The sequence below is a fragment of the Oncorhynchus masou genome, chromosome 1 (assembly GCF_036934945.1).
Source record: "Oncorhynchus masou masou isolate Uvic2021 chromosome 1, UVic_Omas_1.1, whole genome shotgun sequence".
Taxonomy (NCBI): domain Eukaryota; kingdom Metazoa; phylum Chordata; class Actinopteri; order Salmoniformes; family Salmonidae; genus Oncorhynchus; species Oncorhynchus masou.
Window position 1 is genome coordinate 66,342,223 of NC_088212.1, and position 18,262 is coordinate 66,360,484.

General features: G+C 40.5%; 1 protein-coding gene across 3 annotated transcripts in view; it reads right to left on the bottom strand.

Annotated features, from left to right (window-relative positions):
* Positions 1-18,262, bottom strand: part of LOC135548322 (myotubularin-related protein 13-like) — a 213,222-nt gene that overhangs the window by 158,649 nt on the left and 36,311 nt on the right. For all 3 annotated transcript variants that reach the window (XM_064977821.1, XM_064977804.1, XM_064977812.1), the window contains exon 2: positions 15,513-15,598. In XM_064977821.1, coding sequence (XP_064833893.1) covers positions 15,513-15,598 — 86 coding nt within the window. The remainder of the gene's footprint in view (positions 1-15,512; positions 15,599-18,262) is intronic.

Sequence of the window (18,262 nt, forward strand, 5' to 3'; positions counted from 1 at the left end):
TAATTAATCTGGTTGTTATATACATACATTTTGTTATTCTAAGCCAATCAGATGTTTAATAAAAATGTATGGCTTGGGGGCTAGAAAGGTTAAGTTACACAATTGTCTAAGTTCCCACTAGTGGCCAAATTCAAAGCTCAGATAAATAAATTGTTCTGATATTTTTAGTACCTTTTGAGATAAGTCAGCATACCTTATTTAAAATTGAGATGTGACAAATAAAAAATGTATTTGAATGCACCAAATACAACAGGTTGACCTTACAGTGCAGTAGACCTTACAGTGAAATATGCTTACTTACAAGCATTTAACCAACAATGCAGTTTTAAGAAAACATCTAAAAAAAAGTAAGAGAACAATAACAAATCATTAAAGAGCAGCAGTAAACAACAATAGCGGGGCTATCTATATACAGGAGGGGGGGGGGGTACCGGTACAGAGTCAATGCGTTGGATACCGGTGTCGAGGTAATATGTACATGTAGGTAGAGTTATTAAAGTGACCATGCATAAAAAAAATAAACAGAGTAGCAGAGCGTAAGGGGGGGGGGTTGCAAATAGTCTGGGTAGTCATTTGATTAGATGTTCAGGAGTCTTATGGCTTGGGGGTAGAAGCTGTTTAGAAGGCACAGGACCTAGACTTGACACTCCGGTACAGCTTGATGTGCGGTAGCAGAGAGAACAGTCTATGACTAGGGTAGCTGGAGTCTGACAATTTTTAGGGCCTTCCTCTGACACTGCCTGGTATAGAAGTCTTGGATGGCAGGAAGCTTGGCCCTAGTGATGTACTGGACCGTACGCACTACCATCTGTAGTGCCTTGCGTTCAGAGGCCGAGCAGTTGCCTGATGCAAACGGTCAGGATGCTCTCGATGGTGCAGCTGTTAAAGCTTTTGAAGATCCGAGTACCCATGCCAGATCTTTTCAGTCTCCTGAAGAGGGAATAGGTTTTGTCATGCCCTCTTCTAGACTGTCTTGGTGTGCTTGGATCATGTTCGTTTGTTGGTGATGTGGACGCCAAGGAACTTAAAGCTCTCAGCCTGCTCCACTACAGCCTTGTCGATGAGAATGTGGGCATGCTTGGTCGTCATTTTCCTCCGCAATCATCTCCTTTGGCTTGATCACATTGAGGGAGAGGTTGTTGTCCTTGCACTACATGGTCAGGTCTCTGACTTCCTCCCGAGAGGCTGCCTCATCGTTGTCGGTGATCAGTGTCTACCCTTACCACCTGGGGGCGGCCCGTCAGGAAGTCCAGGATCCAGTTGCAGAAGGAGGTGTTTAGTCCCAGAGTCCCTAGCTTAGTGATGAGCTGAGGGAACTACGGTGTTGAACGCTGAGCTGTAGTCAATGAATAGCATTCCCACATAGGTGTTCCCATTGTCCAGGTGTGAAAGGGCAGTGTGGAGTGCAATAGAGATTGCATCATCTGTGGATCTGTTGGGGCAGTATGCAATTTGGAGTGGGTTTAGGGTTTCTGGGATAATGGTGTTGATGTGAGCCTTGTCCAGCATTTCATGGCTACAGACATGAGTGCTACGGGTCGGTAGTCATTTAGGCAGGTTACCTTTGTGTTCTTGGGCACAAGGACTATGGAGGTCTACTTGAAACATGTTGGTATTACAGACTCAGACTTGTGAAAAGGCAGTGCTAATATATGCACATGGCATATTTCATGAGCATTCCTTGATGAAATGGGTTTTTCATGCTAGCAGTCGTACCTGCATGTCACATTCTCACAGTAGCAGCATATCTTGGCGAACTACAATTAAATAATAATGCCAGAAAATCAAGTGTTTGGAGGATACACTGTCACGGGTGTTAGGCCCAAGATGAAGTCGAGTGCTGGCAAACCGTGTCAATATATCCTCCAAACACCGGCTGAGAGGGCAATATCACTTTTATACAACAGATTATAAACATATTCAAATAACGATTGACATATTTTCATTCAAATATGCAAGGTTTATTCAAATCTCCGCTGTTGAGAAATTGTTAGTCTAAAAGAAATGTTAGATAATGTCTAGAGGCTTTTATAGTGGAGATAAAGTTTATAAATTGCTTGGCTGGGCTGATGAGACAGTGGATTGCGCAGTCAGATGAAACAGAGTAAATAGTAGAGTAAATGGTTACTGGTTAAATGGTAACTTGTGGAATAGACACCGGCTGCAATGCGGTTTTAGCCAATCAGCATTACTGATTAGACCCACCTGTTGTATAACATGTTAATTGATTTCAGGTATCACAGCTTACATTTAATGCATTTTACCTTATTTAACTGTAAAAAAAATGTTTTTACTGTAATATTACATTTACATAAGTATTCAGACCCTTTACTAGTACTTTGTTGAAGCACCTTCCTCAATCTACTCACAATACCTCAATGACAAAGCGAAAATAGGTTATAAATATTTGCATATTTATTACAAATAACAAACCTGAAATACCTTATTTACATAAGTATTCAGACATAGCTATGAGACTCGAAATTGAGCTCAGGTGCATCCTGTTTCCATTGATCATCTTTGAGATGTTTCTACAACTTGATTGGAGACCAACTGCGGTAAATTCAATTGACTGGACATGATTTGGAAAGGCACACACTTTCTTAAATAAGTACAGCCTTGTAACCAACATCGGCGAAGGTGTGTTTGCGGAGAGGCGTGGTTTAAATAGCTACTCTACTGATGTCAACATTTGACTGTAGGGTGTCAGCAAATATAATTAAGTTTACACTATTCATTTATGGCAAAGATAATTATATATCTCCCCTTTCATCTGTGTCTGGTGTTAGCTAGTTACTGGCTAGCTAGGTCTTCAGCCAGCATGGAACAAAAGGGCGGGGGGGGGTCGTTCAGAACTCTGACTCAGTTGTCATGTCAACACATCCGTCAGTGCTGCTGTGAACCACATCACAAGAAACATGCTGAACAGGAGATCTATTAAATGTTTTACATTATTATTGCAATTTCAATGTTTGAGATGCTTTGTGTATCACCAAATTAGCTTGATGATTTTACTGCTACACTGCATCAATGTTTGACACAAGGTAAGTGTACCTATTAAGACCACCAAAATCTAAGTCTATAAATTTAACATAATATAAACTGCTTAAATTATTGTAAGAAAACTGGATATCAAATGAATTATTAATCTTGTTAAGTTTAATGCCTTGTACTTACAACATATTTTAATAAGACACAAATAATTGATAAAATGTGAAAAGTCCAGACTCGGATTAATGTGCACCAAATGTACCCTTTAACCTCTTACATCTATGGGGGCGCTATTTCATTATTGGATAAATAAAACGTGCCCGTTTTAAGCGCAATATTTTGTCACAAAAAGATACTCGACTATGCATATAATTGACAGCATTGGAAAAAGAAAACACTCTGACGTTTCCAAAACTGCAAAGATATTGTCTGTGAGTGCCCCAGAACTGATGCTACAGGCGAAACCAAGATGAAACTTCAAACAGGAAATTTTTGAGGCTCTGTTTTTCATTGTCTCCTTATATGGCTGTGAATGCGCAAGGAATGAGCCTGCCCGATCTATCGTTTCCCCAAGGTGTCTGCAGCATTGTGACGTATTGGTAGGCATATCATTGGAAGATTGACCATAAGAGACTACATTTGCCAGGTGTCCGCCCGGTGTCCTCCGTCGAAATTGGTGCGTCATCTTCAACTGCACGTCTTTTTCCAAGCGATGCACCGGAGAAAGTAGACATCCACAAACGATATATCAATGAAGAGATATGTGAAAAACACCTTGAGGATTGATTCTAAACAGCATTTGCCGTGTTTCAGTCAATATTATGGAGTTAATTTGGAAAACAGTTCACCATTTTGATGACAGAATTTTCGTTTTTTTTTTGGTACCCAAACGTGATGTACAAAACGGAGCGATTTCTCCTACACAAAGAATCTTTCAGGAAAAACTGAACATTTGCTATGTAACTGAGAGTCTCCTCATTGAAAACATCTGAAGTTCTTCAAAGGTAAATGATTTTATTTGAATCCTTTTCTGGTTTTTGTGCAAATGTTGACCGCTAAATGCTACGCTAGCTATCAATACTCTTACACAAATGCTTGTTTTGCTATGGTTCAAAAGCATATTTTGAAAATCTGAGATGACAGTGTTGTTAACAAAAGCCTAAACTTGAGAGCTAGCACATTCATTTAATTTCATTTGCGATTTTCATAAATAGTTAACGTTACGCTAATGAGCTTGAGGCTATAACTGGATACAGGTTTTTTTCATAGCCAAACGTGAACAAAACGGAGCGATTTGTCCTACACAAATAATATTTCTTGAAAAACTGAACATTTGCTATCTGAGAGTCTCCTCATTGAAAACATGCGCTTGAGGCTATAAATAGGATCCGGGATTGCTCGACGCAAGAAGTTAAGCCCATGGGTGTTTCAAATAAAAATGTCAACATTTACAAACTTACATTTCTAATATAAAATGCGATATATTAAACTCCCCTAAAGTCATTCAAAAAAACGGATAATTCGCCCCAGTCTGAAGTCCTGAGAACTCTGGAGCATGTTTTCATCATCAAGAATCTCTGTACCTTGCTCCGTTCATCTTTCTCTTCAATCCCGACTACTCTCCCCGTCCATGCCGCTAACAAACATCTCCACAGCATGATGCTGCCACCATCATGCATCACCGTAGGGATGTTATTGGCCAGGTGCCTGGTTTCTTCCAGACTGAACTATTTGGCCTGAACGCCAAGCGTCACGGCCAAATAGTTCAATCTTGGTTTCATCAGACTAGAGAATCTGGTTTCTCATGGTCAGAGTCCTTTAGGTGCCTTTTGGCAAACTCCAAGCAGGCTGCCATGTGCCTTTACTGAGGAGTGGCTTCTGTCTGGCCACTCTACCATAAAGGCCTGATTGGTGGAGTACTGCAGAGATAGGAGAACCTTCCAGAAGGACAACCATCTCCACAGAGGAACTCTAGAGCTATGGCAGAGTGACCATCGGGTTCTTGGTAACTTCCTTGACCAAGGCCCTTCTCCCCCGATTGCTCAGTTTGGCCGGGCGGCCAGCTCTAGGAAGAGTCTTGGTGGTTCCAAACTTCTTCCATTTAAGAATGATAGAGGCCACTGGGTTCTTTTCACTATAGAGGCCACTGGTACAATTTCATGAAAAACAAGACTGACTGTTCATAACCTTTAAGAGTACATCTGCCAACAAAAAGATGTAGGCAGTATATTGCTGCATCCATACTGGTCTGTTTTTCCTTGAAAAGGAACATCGAACCATTAATGGAAATCACTGAGGTTTACAGATATTTCCCATTCCCACTGAAAAAAAAAATGGCTCCACTCTCAATCCATCCTGGCTTCCACAACATTGACATAGATTATGCAACAGGTAGGCTGCTCACGGGCTCCTCCACCTGCTGGTCTGGTTCGTTAGGGTCCGGTCTGGTCTATTTCACTGGACCTCTTGAAAGGCCTGGATGAGACTGACTGACTGACTGCTATCAAAGTCAGATGGCCGTTGTGATTAGAGGTTGGCCGATTAAATCGGAATGGCCGATTAATTAGGGCCGATTTCAAGTTCTCATAGCAATCGTAAATCGGTATTTTTGGGCGCTGATTTCAGATTATTTAAAAAAAATCATTTTATTTAACTAGGAAAGTCAGTTAAGAACACATTCTTATTTTCAATGACTGCCTAGGAACTGTGGGTTAACTGCCTTGTTCAGGGGCAGAATGACAGATTTTCACCTTGTCAGCTCAGGGGTTCCAATCTTGTAACCGCACAGTTAACTAGTCCAACGCTCTAACCATTGCACTCCCCGAGTAGCCTGCCTGTTACGCGAATGTAGTAGAAGCCAAGGTAAATTGCTAGCTAGCATTAAAATTATCTTATAAAAAAACAATCATAATCACAAGTTATATCTACTGATCCAGTTTAGCAGGCAATATTAACCAGGTGAAATTGTGTCATTTCTCTTGCGTTCATTGCACGCAGAGTCAGGGTATATGCAACAGTTTGGGCTGCCTGGCTCATTGCGAAACAATTTGCCAGAATTTTACGTAATTATGACATACATTGAAGGTTGTGCAATGTAAACAAGAATATTTAGACTTATGGATGTCACCCGTTAGATAAAATACCGAACGGTTCCGTATTTCACTGAAATAAACGTTTTGTTTTCGAAATGATAGTTTCCGGATTCGATCATATTAATGACCAAAGGCTCGTATTTCTGTGTTTTATTATGTTATAATTAAGTCCGATTTGATAGAGCATTCTGACTGAGCAGCAGCAGGCCTGTAATCATTCATTCAAACAGCACTTTCGTGCGTTTTGCCAGCAGCTCTTTGCAAGCACAGCGCTGTTTATGACTTCAAGCCTATCAGCCTAATGGCTGGTGTAACCAATGTGAAATGGCTAGCTAGTTAGCTGGGTGTGCGCTAATACTGTTTCAAACGTCACTCGCTTTTAGATTTGGAGTAGTTATTCCCCTTGCGCTGCAAGGGCCGCGGCTTTTCTGGAGCGATGGGTAACGATGCTTCGAGTGTGGCTGTTGTATGTGTTCCTGGTTCGAGCCCAGGTAGGAGCAAGGAGGGGGACGGAAGCTATACTGTTCCACTGGCAATACTATAGTGCCTATAAGAACATCCAATAGTCAAAAGTATATGAAATACAAATGGTATAGAGAGAAATAGTCCTATAAATACTATATTAACTACAACCTAAAACCTCTTACCTTGGAATATTGAAGTCTCATGTTAAAAGGAACCACCAACTTTCATATGTTCTCATGTTCTGCGCAAGGAACTTAAATGTTGTTAGCTTTTTTACATGGCACATATTACCTTATTTTCCAACACTTTGTTTTTGCATTATTTAAACCAAATTGAACATGTTTCATTATTTTTTGAGGCTAAATTGATTTTATTGATGTTTTATATGAAGTTAAAATAAGTGTTAATTCAGTATTGTTGTAACTGTCATTATTACAAATATAAATTAAATTGTTTGTTTAGTTTTTTTAATAAAAAAAAATATATATATATATTTTTTTAAATAAAAAAATATAAATCGCCCGATTAATCGGTATCGGCTTTTCTGGTCCTTCAATAAAGGTTATCGGTGTTGAAAAAAAATCATATTCGGGCGACCTCTAGTTGTGATGCATGATTACTCTGAAATGCAAAGCGCTTCTCTAGACAAGATGACTTGGTTTCAGCTTAGCACTGAGAGACTAGAGAGCATCTTAGTAATGCTACCAAATCTCCCTCATGTACTTTCACCTAAGCCAGGAGGTATGTGCCTGGGCTTACCAAGAAATCACCTGACTGCATAAAAAAAATGGACAGGATTGTAAAGTCTACTTTCATGTCAAGAGAAAAACAAGAATGACTTGTAGGCATACAGAGTGAGGTCTATTTATTCTGACAAGAATGTCAATGCTACATGAGGTTTGCATGACAAGGCCTCACCTAAATCAAACAAAGTTTCCATTTGTTAAATAAGAATTTTTCACCAAAAAAAAAAAAATCCTTTGACAAAAGGCTAATTCCATCATCCTGTTTTTCTGCTCAAACCAAATAGAGACTAGGTATACCCCAGCCAGGCTAACAACTAGCAGGAAACCTCATTCACCAGGGCAAATCAAAGTGTGGAGTCTCTCAGCACTGAGGTGAGCAGGGCTTGACATTAAGGCCTTGTCATTAAGGCCTTGTCCAGGAAAGTAAAAATTGTGAGACAACCAGAAAATAGATTTCAGCTGTCCAAATGGATAAGTAAAAATCACTGTATCAAACAAGTACTCTGATCAGAACTGGAACAGGCAGCACACAGCAGGACAACGCATGGTAGACATTGAGTAAATTGCCTATATTCCAATAGCATATTTAAATAAAATGTTATATTTTACACAAAGCAAGAGAACAACGGAGACAGAGCTAGTCTCACCAAAGCAGCAAAAATGATCCAGTCAGAAAATATGTTTTCCTCTCTCTTGAATGTCAGATGATCTAGGCCAGGAATTCCCAAACTGGGGTACGCACAATGCTGTCGGGGGTACGTCAAATAAAAATGTGATTCACATTTATTTATTTATTTTTAAATAAAAAATGTATTTTTAAAAAGTGTCATTTTCAACCAGCCCATTTAGATGTTCCAATGGGGCTATACATTTGGGTGAGGTTTTTTCTCCCCCTGCCTAAATAGCCTCGTTTCACTGCCAAAAATAAAATGAAACCATATCGTGTTGACAACAATGTCAAATAAAAGTAGCCTAGTCAAATAATTAATCACATTAAAAGCTACTCTTGCGGGAATTCCACTTAACGGTCCGTATGTATTCAAACGTAGCTGCTGCTCATTCTGTTCTCTAAAATGGATTAAATGGTTAAATATATTAAGGCCTGCATCCAGACACATACCAGCTCTACTGGTAGCACTGATACTACCAGCAGTACTACACCTGCACCTGTCGACGACACAAGTTGTTCTGCTTCCAGGAGCACATCCAATGCTAGTAATTCTACATTTGTTGATAGCCCAGCTAGCATGGACACTGACAGTTGTGAATCTGATGCAGCCAAAGAGCTACTGCCCCCCTTACCCGGGAAAGCATGAACAACAGACAGGGATGTTGGACCATTGAAGAGGCGCAAATATGATGAGAACTACATTGATTTGGGGTTCACTTATATTGGGAGTAGTGCCTTTCCTCAGCGACAGTGTGTTATATGTGAAAAAGTACTCACACAACTGGATGAAACATTCACTCTAGTATAGACATTTAGAAACAAAACATGCCAACTTCAAAAATAAGCCACAGGAGATTGAGCGAAAACTAAGACAAGTTTCAAGTAGTAGGACATGTATAAAAGTAACAGATACCATTAATAAGAAGGGGCTAGAAGCGTCTTATATGGTGAGCTACCGAGTGGCTAGGACAGGCAAGGCCCATACTATTGCGGAGGACTTAACTCTTCCTGCTGCCGCAGATAAGGCTGAGACAATGCTGGGGGAAAAGAACTACACAGACAATGCCATCATCAAAAACACTTTCACAACACATCAGTGACATGGCAGGAGATGTTTTGAAATAATTACGGCATGCGTTACAGCTGGATGAGTCAGACGTGGCGGGCCTGGCACAGCTTCTGGTATATGTCCGTAACGTTTATGGGGGTCAATTAAGGAAGACATCCTCTTCCGCAAAGCACTGGAAACCAGAACAACAGGAGAGTATATTTTTAAAGTACTGGAAAGCTTGGTAATGGACTTTGGTGGACAAGATGTATTGGTATCTGTACTGATGGCGCAAAAGCCATGACAGGGAGACCTAGTGGAGTGGTAACGCACAGTTGCTCACAACACCACTTGGGTACACGGCAGCATCCACCGGAAGGCTCTTGTTGCCAATGTAATGCCTGCCAGTTTGAAAGATGTTTTGGACACTACAGGGAAAATGGTTAACTTTGTTAAAGCAAGGCCCCTGAACTCTTGTGTATTTTCTGCACTATGCAATGATATGGGCAGCAACCATGTAACATTTTTAAAACATACAAAAGTGCGCTGGTTTTCAAGGGGCAAAGTATTGACAGACAAGCTTAAAGTTTTCACTGACCATATTTTTCACCTCTCTGACCGCTTGCATGATGATGAGTTTGTCACACGACTGGCCTATCTGAGTGATGTTCTCTCTCACCTGAATGATCTGAATCTAGGATTACAGGGACTCTCCGCAACTTTACACAATGTGCGGGACCAAATTGAGGCTAAGATTAAGAAGTTGGAGCTCTTCTCTGTCTGCCTTAACAATGACAACTCACAGGTCTTTCCATCATTGTATGATTTTTGTGTGCAAATGATCAAGCTTACGGACAATGTCAAATGTGATATAGCGAAGCACCCGAGTGAGTTGAGTGCGCAATTACACTTTTCCGAAACGGATGACACAACCAACTGGATTCGTTATCCCTTTCATGCCCTTCCTCCAGTCCACTTTCCGATATCTGAACAAGAGAGCCTCATCGAAATTGCAACAAGAGATTCTGTGAAAATTGAATTTTAATCAGAAGCTACTGCCAGATTTCAGGATTGGGCTGCGCTCAGAGTATCCTGCCTTGGCAAATCGCACTGTTAAGACACTGATGCCCTTTGCAAACACGTACCTATGTGAGAGTGTATTCTCAGCCCTCACTTGCATGAAAACTAAATACAGGCACAGACTGTGTGGGAAATTATTTAAGACTGACTCTCTGTCCAATACAACATTGCAGAGTTACAGTATGTGCATCCTTTCAAGCACACTGTTCTCATTAACCTGTGGTGAGTTATTCACAATTTTCAATGAACTACTAAGGTTTTAAATGTAAGATGGTTAAATAAAATAGCAAAATCGATTTTTATCATATTTTTTGTGCCCTGGTCCTATAAGAGTTTGTCACTTCACACAAGCCGGGTTTGACAAACACTCACACTCATTCTTACGTTTAGTAAATGTATTGTATAGTGTGTGGCAGTCTTACAATGATTGCAAAAAATGCTGACCCTGGTACCCAGATGGAGGTTGAATGTTTGAAGGGGTACGGGACTATAAAACGTTTGGGAACCACTGATCTAGGCCAATAGCCAAAGTCTATTTTTATAGCAGACACAAATGTTCCTTCAAATAAAATTCAGCACTGAGCAAATGTCTGGTCTGCTGAGCTCAAACTTCTGTGCAACTTCCAGCACGAGTTCACTGTGAACACTGAGGCTGTACAGGCTTTAAGTACATTTTAAAAGTTGCCAAGTAGGCTACTGTGGCTATTTCATCAAAATGTAGGCTACCAGACTGACCTACCATCAAAAACAATGGAGAAAATGCATCCCATAACATTTTAACCTGGACATAGTAGTTTTATCATTCAGCCGACATTTTCTCAACATTTGATATGGACTTGGCCTATTAAGACACTTTCAGTTTCATGCATGTTGGATTTCTCCCGCCGCACTATGATCAAACGATGAATGAATTTGATGGAGTTCTTGGCTCTCAGAAGGGTTAAAGATATTTGTAAATAACCCCAAAACATGGGAGGCCTAATGTAATAATGAGAGAGATAGAAGAAACAAGCGCAATATATAAAAATCTAATGAGAAATTTGAACAAACCTTACAGTTAAGCAAAGCATTAAAGACTAAAAATGTATGTGTGCATGAGGCCAGAAAATTAAAAATCCCTTCTTGCCGTTGTGAACCAAACAACCAAAAGCCTGATCCTACTAACTGAAACATCATAAAAGCATTAAGACAAATTAAAGTTATGAAGAGTATTCTGAAAGATATTCAAATAGTGTTTATTGCCCTAAAGTTGCCACTTTTAAAAATGGGAATAATTATGAATGTCAGAGTCTGTTATTCTCATTCATAAATTTATTTTGAATTAATATTTTTTAGGCCACAAGAAGTGAAATTTAGCAAAAAACATCAAGATGACGAGTCCAAAGAAAAGCTTAAAACAGGCCTAAACTCATTTGCATATTATTCTAGCAATGTGCAACCTACCTACAACACATATAGAGCCAAGGCTAATAACAGAGAAGAGGATGAGCTAAAAATACAACTCAGTTTATAATTATTCAGTTTTGAGGACAGCAGAGTCTCTCTGCAGCCCATTATGATTTACAACCAGTCACAAAACCTACAGTCAGCTAAACTCATTGCCTGTGTCACTCGCTCCATCGCCACGATTCGGCAGACACAGACATCCAAGATAGCCAAGGCCTCTCTCTTTCATGCCACAGCTCCACCAGAGTGGAATAGGCTATTTGAAAAGATTTGGGCCTGAAAATATATTCTGTTAATGTCATGATACTTTTCACTGCTGAAGTCCTATTTTCAGGTTCGTGAAGCAACTGCTTTCTATACCGCTCGATCTGGTCTTCCCTCAGTCTCCCGTGTTTTTCGCCGCACAGACCGGACAAGTTTAAGCAGGAGTTCAATGGATTATGGTCATTGTTGTTAATTACTACAATTTCTGCACTAAACTATGTAGAAAATTGCCTGTTGGAAACTACAACTCCCTACTACATTGCACAGTTCAGGCTTCATCTGATTTCTCTCTCATCTTGCTCACAGGGGAACTAAAAAACTAAATAGAATTCAAAAAAGTTTAACAGACATCAGTCAATTAGCTGTTTAAAAAACAAAAACACAGATTTTTGTTTATAAAATATATATATAGCCTTGCGAATGTATTCGGCCCCCTTGAACTTTGTGACCTTTTGCCACATTTCAGGCTTCAAACAAAGATATAAAAAAAATTTTTGTGAAGAATCAACAACAAGTGGGACACAATCATGAAGTGGAACGACATTTATTGGATATTTCAAACTTTTTTAACAAATCAAACTGAAAAATTATTCAGCCCCTTAAGTTAATACTTTGTAGCGCCACCTTTTGCTGCGATTACAGCTGTAAGTCGTTTGGGGTATGTCTCTATCAGTTTTGCACATCGAGAGACTGAAATTTATTCACATTCCTCTTTGCAAAACAGCTCGAGCTCAGTGAGGTTGGACGCAGAAAATTTGTGAACAGCAGTTTTCAGTTCTTTCCACAGGTCTGGACTTTGACTTGGCCATTCTAACACCTGGATATGTTTATTTTTGAACCATTCCATTGTAGATGTTGCTTTATGTTTTGGATCATTGTCTTGTTGGAAGACAAATCTCCGTCCCAGTCTCAGGTCTTTTGCAGACTCCATCAGGTTTTCTTCCGGAATGGTCCTGTATTTGGCTCCATCCACCTTCCCATCAATTCTAACCATCTTCCCTGTCCCTGCTGAAGAAAAGCAGGCCCAAACCATGATGCTGCCACCACCATGTTTGACAGTGGGTATGGTGTGTTCTGGGAGATGAGCTGTGTTGCTTTTACGCCAAACATAACGTTTTGCATTGTTGCCAAAAAGTTCAATTTTGGTTTCATCTGACCAGAGCACCTTCTTCCACATGTTTGGTGTGTCTCCCAGGTGGCTTGTGGCAAACTTTAAACAACACTTTTTATGGATATCTTTAAGAAATGGCTTTCTTCTTGCCACTCTTCCATAAAGGCCAGATTTGTGCAATATACGACTGATTGTTGTCCTATGGACAGAGTCTCCCACCTCAGCTGTAGATCTCTGCAGTTCATCCAGAGTGATCATGGGCCTCTTGGCTGCATCTCTGATCAGTCTTCTCCTTGTATGAGCTGAAAGTTTAGAGGGACGGCCAGGTCTTGGTAGATTTGCAGTGGTCTGATACTCCTTCCATTTCAATATTATCGCTTGCACAGTGCTCCTTGGGATGTTTAAAGCTTGGGAAATCTTTTTGTATCCAAATCCGGCTTTAAACTTCTTCACAACAGTATCTCGGAACTGCCTGGTGTGTTCCTTGTTCTTCATGATGCTCTCTGCGCTTTTAACGGACCTCTGAGACTATCACAGTGCAGGTGCATTTATACAGAGACTTGATTACACACAGGTGGATTGTATTTATCATCATTAGTCATTTAGGTCAACATTGGATCATTCAGAGATCCTCACTGAACTTCTGGAGAGAGTTTGCTGCACTGAAAGTAAAGGGGCTGAATAATTTTGCACGCCCAATTTTTCAGTTTTTGAATTGTTAAAAAAGTTTGAAATATCCAATAAATGTCGTTCCACTTCATGATTGTGTCCCACTTGTTGTTGATTCTTCACAAAAAAAATACAGTTTTATATCTTCATGTTTGAAGCCTGAAATGTGGCAAAAGTTCGCAAAGTTCAAGGGGGCCGAATACTTTCGCAAGGCACTGTATATGTATTAAAAACATAATATTTTTTTTAAGTATTTAAATAAATAAAATAAAAATAATAAATAAAAATAATAAATCGCTCAGCACTACTCGTCCCAAACTGAGGGCTATGCCAAAAATGTGGACATTGAGTAACATAAAAACATGTGGCCGGTTTGTGGGTTATGTGAAAGCATTGAGTGCTAAATGTAACAAAATCCATAGTTGGGTGTTGAGGAGAGAGAAAAAATTAAATTGACAGAACTAGAACATACTGTATAACAGAGGAAGAAGAAGAAGGAGTCCATGTGTATCCACTTGGCATTAAAAAGGCAGAGTAGTTTAGCCTCCATGAGGGGAGAAGTGCATATGTGAACATAAACAAATGTTCAAAATGATGCAGCGATCGCATCTTTAAGAAATTGTGCTGATTTTGCTTGTTCTAACTAAATGCTTAAGTAGTTCCTGGAATCTGTCAAAATTATCGGGTAATTAGGGTCTTCGCGGGACAGCGGCAAGCAAGAGGCGCCTCGCTCTCCTCGCTGTTGACTGTGGGCCAAAAGCATCCTAATTTAAATCATTTAGTATGTCCAAGTAAACAAACAAATAAACAAACACGCGGGCAGGCCCCATTGGCCATGCGCTGTCAGGAGAAAGAACACTGTTGAACTGTGGGAGGCTGCCTGGGCCAGTGAGTTTACTGCTACTGCTGCCCTGGATATTGATTTCCAGATCTCTCCAGACCCAGATAAGCAAATATTTGGTCACAATGAGTGCAATGATTTGTGCATGATGGTAACAGGCCCCATGTCTCGAGTCAAGGACCCCCCTAAGTCAACCTCGGAGGAGAGGGGGCTGGAGAAAGATAATGAGAGTGACCAAAGAGAGAGAGAGGGATGCAACTCCCTAATGTAACCAAAAAAAGGAAGATTGGGACACCCAGCAGAGAGAGCGATAACAGGCTCGACATAGCTGAGGATTCTGGAAGGTGGGTAAGAATGTCCCAATTAGTGGGATGGCGGAAAGGGTTGAAAGGGTTGAAACAAACTCTTGAATAAACAATCATTATGCACTTGTTGATATAGGAAATGCCAATATTTGCTCTGCACCCTCCAGAAGAACATGCGTCCTGGGAACATAGGAAGATGCCTGCTGCTGCTCCACTCCTGGGTTTCTTGTCAGTATGATATGGCAACAGAACATTTCACAGTGCACTTCACAGGATTTTTTTTTAAATTAAAATTGGTCAAAACGGTTCCGGCAAGTCGGGAAGTTGGCACTGTGAGAAGATTAACCAGGGGAACACTGCACAACCTGTACAAATGACACATCACCCTCCAGAAAGTTCCAGAAGAGCTACTAGAGAGAGCTCCCTGAGTGAACAGAGCGCTCCAACAGCATGATTGGTTGGAGCACAGTAGCTTAACAAGCACATTTTCCATTTGCAGACAAAATAACCACTAAAATGGTGCTCACAGTCACAACAGGAAATTATGCAAATCGCTCTATTTTTGTTCTGTCAGGCAGTGCCCCATGTGTCCATTAGGTCAACTCAAGTTCTCCGACGAGAAACCAGAGCTATCTTCAATCTTTGCTTGCAGTATTAAACCCACATCCATCAAACATGCAGACTGAGGTAGGGAGGTTCATGTGGGGAAGCAAGCAACTTACTACCACAGCTATCACACAGGGTGCATGAATAAGTCAGTTTCATTAAAATGTTATGTACTCACCATCTCCACCCCCTGGGGAAACACTGTGCCCTCCCAGTCCTTTTTGGGGAAGCGCTGGATTATCTTCCCACATCCTTCTCCTGCACCTGGAAATGAAACAACAGCAATCAATGGCAGGGAAACCTGGCATGCCAAGGATCTGATATCAAAGTGTCCTCCACCTAAGGAGTAGCCTGAATAATATCTACAATATTATGGAATTCATAACAGAGCTCAAGGGCCTATACCACCAACAGGAAGAGGGAAGAGATAAGCTCCTCTAGTTAACAGACAGATGCACTGTGTACGGTGAATTATGCATGGGTCAAGATAATGTTCTGTGGAATGGACGCTTTACATAATAAAAGGTCAGCTTTTCACATTGTTAAAAGGACATACTGGTTGTGAATGGCCCTAATAATACTATTTTTCCAAACAGTAGAGGTGAAGGGGGCGTTCAAGGACACACAAATAATTTTGATGTAAGATCACATTTCCAGACTTCCTAATTGGCACAAATCGGTTTGGTGCATTCTTTCAGGTCCACAGTGATGATTCTTCTTACATTTTCCATCTTTCTCTTCATTCTGTAGGAACACTTCAACCACAAGAGGAAAGCACTAAGGACTAGCACTACAGGGTCATAACGGCAGAACATTCATCCTGTGCTTCTCCAGTGGTAATGTATGAGGGATTGTGTTGCTCCTGAGTGCTAACAAATAACCCAAGATTGCCATGTTAAAGAGATACTTCTGGATTTTGGCAATAATGCCCTTTATCTACATCCTCAGAGTCAGATGAACTCATGGATACCATTTTAATATGTCTCTGTGTCCAGTATGAAGGAAGTTAGAGGTAGTTTTGCGAGCCAATGCTAACTTGTGTTAGCGCAATGACTGGAAGTCTATGGGTATCTGCTAGCATGCACATAGACACAAAAATGGTATCCACGAGTTGGTGTCGGACTCTGGGTGAGTAGATAAAGGGCTTCATTGCGAAAATCCCACAGTATAACTTCAAAATGTAAATGGTGAAGCAATCCTACAAGCCAATTGCCAACCCACACGAAGGGGAAGACAAAACAGATATGTTTACAAACTTAGCCTATTATTTGCATCTGCACTAGCAGACGCCTCAATAAATAAATAGGCCTATTTCCAAATCAGTGAGCATGGAGCCAAAGCCCTAATGTTGCCAAGTCGCCATTGAAAAAAATTAACTTGAAAGCATCCAGAACCAATGTGTAAATGAGTTGACTGACAGTGAAATTGAATTCAAATGTGACACTGCCATCGACATGAGAAACAAACACGTATAGAGGTTAAAAGAATGAAGGTGAAATGCGTCAACAGATCTGGAATCGGTCACGGCCAATAAATAAATTACAGGGTTGGATTAAATCAAGATGTTTCACCCGAGAAAGTGGCCAAAGATTAAGTGCGAGAAACTGAACCCGGACAGCTAACACAGCAAATTACAGAAGTGGGAAGGCCATCCATTTGGGAGTGATCCACTGACAGCATGATTCAAGGAGAGGAGAATGAGGAACGAAAGAAGGAAAAGGGAGAGAGAACCCTCCTCAACCCCAGCATCTGTCAGGTAGGTCACCAATTAGACAGCCCAGGGAAATATCTGCAAACAAGAGGTCAGATCAATAGATTGTGGTGGCAGAGAGAGATGCAGTACATGGCTGATCTGCTGAACACTGTCATCTCTTTATTCTCAGTTCGGTATTCAATGCATGGTTGAGCAGACAATGCCACAGCATGGACTGCATAGATTCAAAGTGTTGTCTGGTCTATTTTAACGCCGAACAAGAACACAGGGTCACTGTCACATAATGGCAGACTTACAATTGTTTTGAGGATTTTTTTTTTATTTGATGTAATTACTTGTCAACAAAATGTAATGAGTCACAACAAACTGCAACCTATTTAAGGTGGCGATTGAAGAGGATTTGAAAGAACAATCTGGAAAGCTAAGAAATAGAAAAATAATTAACGAAATTTAAGATGCCAAGACCATCTACAAATGCTTTCCTTTCCAATGTGCCGTTTGACACAGTGACTTCATTTACATTTAGTTTAAGCTCTGTCACACATACATTTGGCACACAGTTTTCCTTCCATCTCTGTTGAGAAGAAACCTATCAAGAATGACAAAAGGATGATTGCTGTGCGAAGCCTATTGCTCTGGATTTTGATTGGTAGAGAGATTAAATAGGTCCATTCAGCCTAAGTATTCAGTCTATTAATGCAGACTATATGGGGCAATATATACTGAACACAAATATAAATAATATGCTAAAAAATGTATTGACTTACAGTTCATAAGGAAATCAGTCAATTGAAACAAAGAAATTAAGCCCTTTATCTATTGATTTCACATGACTGGGCAGGGGTGTAGCCATAGCATAGGCCCACCCACTTGGGAGCCAGGCCCAGCCAATCAGAATTATTTTTTTCCAACAAAACTGCATTAGAGAGAGAAATACTCCTCAGTTTCATCAGCTGTCCGGGTGGCTGGTCTCAGACGATCACGCAGGTGAAGAAGCCGGATGTGGCGGTCCAGGGTTGGCGTGGTTACACATGCTCTGCAGTTATTGGGCCGGTTGGACGTACTGCCAAATTCTCTTAAAACAACATTGGATGCAGTTTATGGTAGCAACATTATCATTAAATTGTCTGGCAACAGCTCTGGTGGTCATTAATGCAGTCAGCATGCTACATTGCATGCTCCCTCAAAACTTGTGACATCTGTGGCATTGTGTT